Source organism: Megalops cyprinoides, chromosome 25 (genome assembly GCF_013368585.1).
Source record: "Megalops cyprinoides isolate fMegCyp1 chromosome 25, fMegCyp1.pri, whole genome shotgun sequence".
NCBI lineage: Eukaryota > Metazoa > Chordata > Actinopteri > Elopiformes > Megalopidae > Megalops > Megalops cyprinoides.
Window position 1 is genome coordinate 8,251,766 of NC_050607.1, and position 9,554 is coordinate 8,261,319.

Genomic DNA, 9,554 nt, shown 5'->3' on the forward strand with positions numbered 1-9,554 from the left:
TAATTATCCAGTGACAGAAAATCAGAACATTAACTTTTCTACTATTTAACACATTTTATTAACTTATTATTATGGTTATTGTTGCAGCTACAATAGATGAATGATAACAATGCTGAAAAGGCTTTATCAACATAATTACCCAGATCCCCCCCCCACCCCCCAACAGTTTTGTATGCTATAGCAATGACAATCCTAACATTTTAATGCGCAGAGAATGCGTAATTAATGTTAGTCACGATTCCGTGAGACAGTGAACTAAATCTTTGCTGAGCTGAACGATGACCGTCACTCAACCTCAGCAGTCTTGTCCCTGTACTCTTGTACAGCACAAAGTAACTTGTGATATTAAGTAGACGTTGCTGAGAAGAATGGAGAAATGACTGTAACAGGGAGGAAATATGATGCATCTCAAAATCCGTACTTCTTACAGGGATTACTTAAATCACTTAAAATTACAAGCTTTTTGTTTGTACTGTACTCTGCCAAACTTGTAAGTCGGGTAAAAGTGTCTACCAAATGAATACATGTAAATATAAATGACGCAGACTTTCGCGAAATAGCATGTGGCTTTTTCCATATGCACCAAAGCATGAATTTCGTGTTGGAAATCACTTAAGTCATTTCTGCATTTGTTCCCCATCCTTTTCTCCGGGTCAGTCCGTCGGCTGGGGCCCGCCTTCGATTTAAATGGTCACGAGGACCCGCCCCTTCGCATCCTCCTGCATAGCAGCGGACGTGGAGAGAATACAGGCCCCAAGATGGCGGACTCAGTCAGCCTCATTCGCTGCGTAGTGGCAGGTAAGAGGCCGCTTCCCAGGCCCAAGGTACCGAAAGCAACGCTGGATGCCCGACCGCAGTCTTCCCGGGAGTACCACTCATCACCATCCAAGAGGGTCCGACACGAAGAGAACAGCATCAAATCCGTTAAACTGAAAGCGGATGGCGGAGGAGACCAACAGCTCCACAAACACAGTTACGGCAGCCCCACAACACTGGGCTTCAGTCCCGTCAAGGAGATCAGTCGTAGCGCCCCAGTGCAGGCACCTCTCCACAAAGTATTCAAGCAAAGCGCGTTCCTCGCTTCTGCCTCCAAACCCAAAAAGCTCAAGGAGAAACGAGAGAAAGAGAAGAGGAGACACAAACCGCCCCCCGAAAATAACACTGTGCTCAGCTGTGGGGTGGAGCAGGAGAACGGACAGCTGAAGTTGGTGCAGAAAGGTAGCTAGCAAAATTTTATGGTTTATAATTTAGCCTAGATTAAACAGTTAAACATACCTAAAATTGCATATGGTTAATAATGTGTTGTTCCCATGAAATGCGTAATACGTGATACTTTCAGTGGTGCGGAGATGTTAAGTAGCCCGTGGTTTTAATGACACACTTTCTGTTGAATGTGTTGGAGGTGAAAATAGCTACTTTATGTTGCAGTTGTTGCAATGGAAGCGCCTGGTCAGATATGATGACGTCATGTGCTTAAACGGGCACTCTGTTTGAACTTGAACGTGCAGTTTTATGAGGTTCATTTTCCAGCATGTTTTGTTACGAAGATTGTGTTGTCATCGGAGTCGTGGCGCATGATACAACCCATATTAAAACGTTTGGATTGCGCTTCGTATTACATAGTTGATGTCGCGTTGGGTTGACACGTGTAGGTTTCGGAAAGCTGTTTAACAATCTAACTGTTTGGGGCTGCAGCTGCTCTGATTTTGGTGTAATGCACGCAGTGCCCGTTTGGTGATAACATCTTAAATTTATCTAAATGTTAGAAGACCTCTGAGGTCATGAAACTAACAGCAGAGTGTATTCACTTTAATTTGATATATTTGTTGCTTTGACGCCCCGCTATCATTTTATTTTATTTAAAATTCAACTAAATTAGTTAAATTTCTTTTTCATACTAATTCGTTTTAAGTGAAGATCGGCAGCTAAGTAAGAGCTAAAGTGAGCCTTCATTTTGAGCCGCCGTCCGGTTGTACTGGCCTAGCTAATAGAGGAATTTGGTGTGTACTGCACGCACGAGGCTGTCGTAGTATGCATCTGCGCATGCTAAAACGTAGAGGTCGGTAATGAACTCCAGTGCGTCATAATTATATCTTCAATGGAACTATAGTGCAGCTTTTCCCAACTGGTAAATTCTGTGATGCAGTTAAATTTGCATGTCCTAACTGCGATGCTGCAGAAATTGTTGTAAAGGATTCTTCTCCTCTGGTTTTAATGCTGTTATACTTTTAGAATTCTACACCAACGTACATTAACGCAGTGGAAAACGGTCTCCCGGGCAGGATGTTTGTCGACACACTGTTAACGTTCTCGTTTATTTGTACATGTGGCTTTCAGCCAACCTTTCTGTTTCTTTTTAAGAGCACAATGGCAAGGACAAGGAGAAAGAAAAGAAGGAGAAGGACAGAGAGAAGGAGCGGAAGAAACACAAAGTAATGAATGAAATTAAGAGGGAAAATGGGGAGGTGAAGTTGCTCCTGAAAGGTAAAATAAATCTCCGATATCCATCCTTTTACCTCCTGGAACACTAGAGTCCTGATGGAGAATTTTCATTTTTCACAAAAAACCCTGTAACTGTTTATGCTCAAATGAAGTATACAGACTGAATTAATTTTAGAGTAGTTTTATTGGAGAGTGAAGTGTAAGATTGCATCTGACACTTTAACAGACAAGAAAATCACTGGCCCTCTTTGTGACTATGCGATCAATTTATGGTAATTAATCAGGTAATTGAGATGATCAGGGCAGTGTAATGCTGTAATTGTTTAACAAGAGATTTGATAATGAGACTACATTGACCCCTTGGGCCTGGATTATTGAAATGGATGCAAGCAAACAAATGGAGAAAAACTATGGGCCCTATGTGAAGATACAGCCTTCACCACAGGCACTTTTCCATCTTGTTTTAATTTGGTCTAAATGTGCATGTACTTGAACTTAGCCCTTGTTTTAATCAGCGTACCCATTTGTTTGCCATTTTCACTGGTTTTAACTGGTCCCATTTATTCAAAACGAGTCATGTATTCTTGTGTTTGTCAAATGAAAGCCTTCTGGGAGAGGTTTCAGCAATCCTCTTCATACCCTAATTACAGGCTATAGGCAAAATGAGCTCGGATGGGCTGAATAAACTTCTCAGTGTTTATGTAGCAGTGACGCAGACGCATTTGGCTCACTCTGGTCTGAGGAGGCGTATCTGAATGGTGTTTCTGGGAAAATAAGCAGCTTCTGTTATATTCACTCTATTGTTGCATTTCCAATGCCCAGGTCCGTTTGTTCAGTATTGGGCATTGGAAACATGATAATGGAGTGAGTATCCAAAGCGCCTCATTTTCCCAGCAGTAGGTAGAGCCAAGGGAACGCCTGGTCAGTAATCTCACATCAGCTCAAATGAACTCTTCAGTAGTTATTTAGCTGAACTTTAGCTAGCTACCTGCATCAGTAGTCTCCTGCTAGTCCAATCTTGGATGTGAAAAGGAGAATTAAAGTTGGTGCCTCTTTCATGTTGATCTAGCCATTTCCTCAAAGTAGTAGTGTGTTTATGGTTTTCACAAGCAAGAACCACTTTATAGATCAGTCAGGTCAAACTTTTGTTGCTGCTGTTTAGTGTTGTTACTTTCATCCCTTAGCAACTGATCCTGGAGCAGAATCGTAATTTTACTCTTAATGATTCAGGATAAGCAGAATGATCTCAGATCTGTTGACAAGTGCAGAAAGTACCTGGGGTTTGTAATAACAATCACATTACAGTCAGATGATGTGTGTCAGCTGTAAAAGCCTTATTTTCAAGAGAATGTAAAATGGTTTGTATGTAGTCATGGTCCTGCAAAAGAGGCCAGATGTGCATGACAGTTATGACAATATCATTTATTTGAGAATTGGTTCTCTAGGTGTAGGTCCGATGTGAGCTTTGTGCAGGTCATCTTCTCTGGGGCCTTTGTTTCATTCACACAGGGGCTAAAGAAAAACCGAAGTTGAACTTTGAGGAGCTGCAGATCAGAAAGGCGAAGAAGAAGAAGAAAAAAAAGCACAGAGAGGAGGAGAGGCGACGGCGCCCCAAGATGTGCAGCCGGTGGAGTCAGACGCCGTGCTCGGAGCCAACGGGGCTGCTGCCTCCCTGCAGCAGTGGGGAGGGGGGCTGTCCCCTGCTACCCTTTCTGAAAGAGGAGGGAAGCTGCAGCCCTTTGAGCCTCCAGCCTGTAGGGGGCGCTGATTGTGCCGAGCGCCGGCTGCCGTGCAGCCCCGAGTTCCGCCGGTTCATCCACGAGGAGAGGCAACCCAACGGAGGCGCAGTGGTGCTGCACGCCTACAGCCACGAGCTGTCCGCCCTGTCTCCCGCCAGCATGGAGAAGTTCGCCCAGGAGTTTGTGACGCTGGCGTTCAGCGAGGACGAGAAATGCGCAGCTCTTTACGTGATGGGGATCATTCACGGTGCCGCCTCCTATCTCCCAGACTTCCTGGAATACTTCTCCTCCAAGTTCCCCAGCTCCCCTGTCAAAATGGAGATCATTGGCAAGAAGGACATTGAGACGACAACAATGTCGAGCTTCCATGCTCAGGTATGTCCTGGTGTACACCAGTATTATTTATTTACTTCTTTAAATATGCTTTTTTTTCTGGTACTCAACTCCACCTGACCAGCAAAGTCATAGCTCTAGCCATCCATTATAAGAAAAAGAAAAGAAAGAAGATTCTTGGGTCTAATTATTTTATTCAGAAGTGAGTTGTCTAATTACCAGAAACTAGAAAGTAACAAATAGCCCAAATGAAGTTGAGAAACTGACACATACTTATGGGAGAGTGAGGTTGACCTGTCTGTCTCTGGTTCCAGGTGAAGAGAACGTACTCCCATGGGACGTACCGTGCTGGGCCTATGAGGCAGATCAGCTTGGTGGGAGCTGTAGATGAAGAGGTCGGAGATTATTTCCCAGAATTCCTCGGCATGTTGGAAGAGTCGCCATTTTTAAACGTGAGTTTGGGATTTCAAGGGTCAAATGAGAGTGCTGAATGGCACTATAGAGCATGTTGTGCGTGTCTGAGTAAATGTGAATATGTACGTGTCCTGTGATGTTTGCCCTCTATGTGTAAGTGTGTCCATGAGTGTGGGTCTCCAGCTGTGTGTGTGTGTGTGTGTGTGTGTGTGTGTGTGTGTGTGTGTGTGGGTCTGCAGCTGCAGGTGTGTGGGTTTCAGGTGAATAACTCTGCATGGCCCCCTCCAGCGCACGCTGCCCTGGGGGACTTTTTCCAGCCTGGAGCTGAAGAGTCCGACAGAGAGCGACGACGGACCCATCATGTGGGTGCGGCCAGGGGAGCAGATGATCCCTGTCGCTGACGTGCCGAAATCCCCTTTCAAGAGGAGGAGGTAGGACACACACCCACTGCCAGCCCCTCCCACCCTCTACAGGGGTGTGTCCCCAGCTATATTAGCCCCTCCCACCCATAAGGAGATTCTCCTGTATTACAGTAAGTCTTATCAGCTCTCAGTTAGGGGAAGTGTACGGGCAAGGCAAGGGGCAATAAAACCTTTTATTAAAGGTAATCATTTCAGATTTTAGTGCCCTTTGACCTTCCCTGAGAGGAAGCTTCAGATAGCGTGGAGGAAGTTTGAGACAGCACAGTTCTGTTTCAGGTCTCACACCTTTAGTCTGGGGGCACCTGAATGTCAGGTGGACTCAACTGTAGGAATTTTTACAGGTCCTCCAATGAGATCAGAAACCTGCAGCTCCGCCCTCGGACCAGTGAGCCTCGGGAGATGCTGTTTGAGGACCGCACACGTGCTCATGCTGATCATATCGGCCAGGGCTTTGAGAGGCAAACCACTGCAGCCGTGGGTGTGCTGAAAGCAGTGCATTGTGGGGAGTGGTGAGTGCATCTACACACACACACACACACACACACACTAAACCTATGCACCTACACATATGTACACAAACACTAGATACCAGCACACACAATTACACACAATATATACCTACGTAATCACTTACATGCACAGAAGTGCTGCTGATATAAATGAAGGGAGTATGTTCATTTCTTTTGCTGCTCGCTATGGATGAAGGGGAAAGTGTTCAGTTTTTTTGCTGCTCTCTGTAGTGCGGATCCCCCTCGGATTACCAAAGATGTGATCTGCTTCCATGCTGGAGATTTTCCAGAGGTGGTGCAGAGGCTACAGCTGGACCTGCACGAGCCGCCCCTCTCTCAGGTGAGCTCAGCGGCCTACACATGTTCTACACGCGTCCTTCACGTGCTCTGCAGATAGTCTACAACGTTATGCACACAGTGCAGTGGGTGACTGACTCTCAGCATGTGGCTGGCTATCTCAGTGTATCTCTCAGCGTCTCTCTCAGTTTGTCTCACTGTGTCAGTCTCTCTCTGTGTGTCTCAGCATGTGGCTGTGTCAGTGTCTCAGTATGTCTCTGTGTGTGGCTGTGTCAGTGTCTCAGTATGTCTCTCTGTGTGGCTGTGTCAGTGTGTCTCTGTGTGTGTGGTTGTCTCAGTGTCTCTGTCAGTGTGTCTCTCAGCGTGCGGCTCTTGTCTCTCTCAGTGTGTGCAGTGGGTGGACGATGCCAAGCTGAACCAGCTGAGAAGGGAAGGGATCCGCTACGCTCGCATCCAGCTCTACGACAACGACATCTACTACATTCCCCGGAACGTGGTGCACCAGTTCAAGACTGTGTCGTCCGTCTGCAGCCTCGCCTGGCACATCCGCTTAAAACAGTACCACCAGAGTGCAAATGACAGCCCTGCCCCCTCTAACTACCAGCCCCCTGCAGACACTGCCCTCCCCAAAATCAAAGTGGAACCTGTGGACACGCCTCTGGCAGAGGGAACTAATGAACCGTCTACTTTTCACCTGCCGGCAACCGAGTTCCACCTAAACCACCACTCAAACACTCCAGCCATGCCCACCCTCCTATCCCAGAGTGAGAAATCACATGACACCCTGCACCCAAAGATCCTGCTCTCCCCCCCAGGCACCCTGCACAAATCCGCAAGCACCCCCTCGCCGGAGCAGCCGGCGGGTGTTTTGCTCTGATCTGCACAGGCTGGGTTTGGGACCCCATCTGTAAAGCAGTGTGGTATGACTCTCGGCCTACAGTCCAGTGGAGCTGAGTGACTGCTCTCTGAGCCCACCCTGAGGTACACTGCGCTGTCAGGTCTCACAGCTGCAGCTCCTTAAATTATATATTTTGAATCTGTCTGTCATAGACCTGTTTCAGCTGACATGAACAGATATATTTTTTGTAAGAGGCTCCAGGCTTTTCCATGGAGATTATTTATACCAACTGTTTTTGTCCCATGTTAAATGTCAGCACTGTAGTGTAAACTTTTATTAAAAAAAGAAAATTGTGGTGTGACTAGTACCTACTAGTACCTAGTACCTAGTCCTAACACAGGGTCACAGTATTGGAACATTGTGAATTAGGTTAGAGCCAGAATAGTACACAGAAAAAGCACTCAGAAAATTTACAATTGGCGTTAACAGTTTTGATAAATTCCATCCATTTGTGGGAAATACTGCCATCTACTGAAATACATCCTAAATGCACATGTATTTATTTTAATTATTTCTACATGTTGCCTTGTGTGTAATTAGAAGATTGATATAAAATGGCCTAATTCTTGCATGTTATAGATATATTTTTTTCCTCCCAGTCTTCCCAGTTTCAGATTACAGAGCATTTGACTTGTTTAGGAAGAACCGGCTGGCAGTGCAAACTGCACCTTTCAAACAGAGCAGCAGACAGAACACAAAACAAGAGTCTCGATCAGCACGGCAGAAACAGTCCAAAATAAAGCACAATGTTGCAGTGAGAGAACCTCTTTAAAGGGCAGCTACATAGTTCCAGCCTTTAGACGATAAGACGCGTCTCTGGTCTCCAGTTTTTCAGACTCCTAGCAGCTACATCCCCAACCCTGCTGAGAGAAGTTTCAGCAGCACTGAAGCGGTTTTGTGTTCCCGGTGTTGGTGTGTCAGGTCTGTAAGCCTCAGTCTCCCCTGTCTGGGAAGATGTTGTAGCCCGTTTCAGCATTGGCTGGAACACAGCCCACAAAGGGATGCAGTCCAGCATCGGCGCCAGAGAGGAAGGTGAGCAACCAGCTCCACTGGGCCCCCTCATCCAGCTTTAGTACCAGTGTGATGAAAGACACCACTTCACTAGGTAAGTTTGATAGCTAGCTGCCGTATCTATGGGTTTAGAGAAAACATTCTTTTAAAATCACCTACCACCAATCAGAAAGTGATTAAAATATCAGATATAATTATCATATCCTGTGGATCCCCTATATTTTTAAGTGGTGGTGTAAAACACAAGGATGCAGGTTAAGAAACAGCATTTTTTGAGAGCTTTAAGGTATTCCAGTCAGTGTTAGTGTTTAGTTTCCTCCTCTATCTATATAATAGGACAAATACATTTATAGCTAGCTTATAATTTTCCTCCGAAATAGATGTTAGCTAAATATATAGCTGTACTTGTTAAGAAGCTAACATACAAGGAGAAAAACGGGAGTTTTGCCAGCCTACTTGAGGAGACCACGGCCTTTAAGACCACAGCCATCTACAAGTTCACACTGGACCATTCCCTCTGTAATGGTCTCACAACTGCATGCAACAGTACCAGAACAGCAGAGCACAAGACACAGCCCTTAACCTGGTAAATGAGAAAATGTCCAAACATGTTCACATGCATATATTTATTTTTATGCTTTTTTGCAGAGTATAAGACCCAGATCAGCTTATTCTGTTCTGATCAGTGTCCTACAATTAATCATTTGATTTATACATGTATTTCAATTTTACAATACAACACAAAATATTGTTTCTATTATGTCTTTAACAGAATGAACAAAATGAAAAAGACATTGAATTGGAATTTCCATTATAATACCATATAAACCATTATAATAATGAAAATCTTGTAATATAATGTTTTAAATGACTTACACAAGATGCTATACCCTACCTTATATATACCGAGAATGAAACCTTACTAGGCCTGTAAGTGAAAGGTGCCATTAAACAAGATTGTCCTGTTGTGTAGTTTCTGTAGATAAAGATGTTCAAATACTGATTTGGCCTTAAGAGGGTTTTAAATCATGTAATGTGAGGCATTATATTTCAAAATGCTTTAAAACCTTTTGAAAATGACAAATGCAGTGCCCAGGGAAGCCTGAGGGGGGCACTCAGGTTTGCAAACAGGGATGTGCAACTGTAGTAGTCATGCATCTTAAATGCCTTCCCCTCATAGCATATACCATTGAAGTATAGAATTGGTGCTTACACAAAAAAATCCTTAAATCTGTAAGGTAGCCAACAATATGCAGTAGTCCAATGCGCACTCTCTCCTCTATCAGCACATTGCTTTGTGCTGTTTTCTGTGCCATGTTTGCATGTAGTCTTGCCTTCCAGCTCTCCCCCTCTCTCTCTCCCTTTCTCTTCATTTCCTTCTCTCTCCATCTCTCTCTCCTCATTTCCTGCTGTAGGTTGTAGCAGCTGACAGGGGCAGTATGAGAACCACAGAAGTGGGTGGTGCTCCTGTCAGGTGCTCTGGGTGGAG

At 44.9% G+C, this 9,554-nt stretch overlaps 1 protein-coding gene across 1 annotated transcript; it reads left to right on the top strand.

Moving 5' to 3' along the window:
* The first annotated feature begins 669 nt into the window (after window positions 1-669).
* LOC118771991 (lysine-specific demethylase RSBN1L-like) lies at window positions 670-7,441 on the top strand. The gene is made up of 8 exons (XM_036520206.1): window positions 670-1,218; window positions 2,362-2,484; window positions 3,952-4,556; window positions 4,829-4,966; window positions 5,217-5,359; window positions 5,692-5,859; window positions 6,091-6,199; window positions 6,542-7,441. The coding sequence occupies exons 1-8, from the start codon at window positions 759-761 to the stop codon at window positions 7,031-7,033; spliced, it is 2,238 nt and encodes a 745-aa protein (XP_036376099.1). The 5' UTR covers window positions 670-758; the 3' UTR covers window positions 7,034-7,441.
* Window positions 7,442-9,554: the final 2,113 nt, after the last annotated feature.

What these genes read in the sequence shown, in the direction of transcription:
- LOC118771991 (XM_036520206.1), top strand. Translation starts at nt 759, where the DNA reads ATGGCGGACTCAGTCAGCCTCATTCGCTGCGTAGTGGCAGGTAAGAGG. An exon ending in GCTGAAGTTGGTGCAGAAAG is followed by an intron (nt 1,219 to 2,361) that starts GTAGCTAGCAAA and finishes TTTCTTTTTAAG; the next exon opens with AGCACAATGGCAAGGACAAG. An exon ending in AAGAGTCGCCATTTTTAAAC is followed by an intron (nt 4,967 to 5,216) that starts GTGAGTTTGGGA and finishes GGCCCCCTCCAG; the next exon opens with CGCACGCTGCCCTGGGGGAC.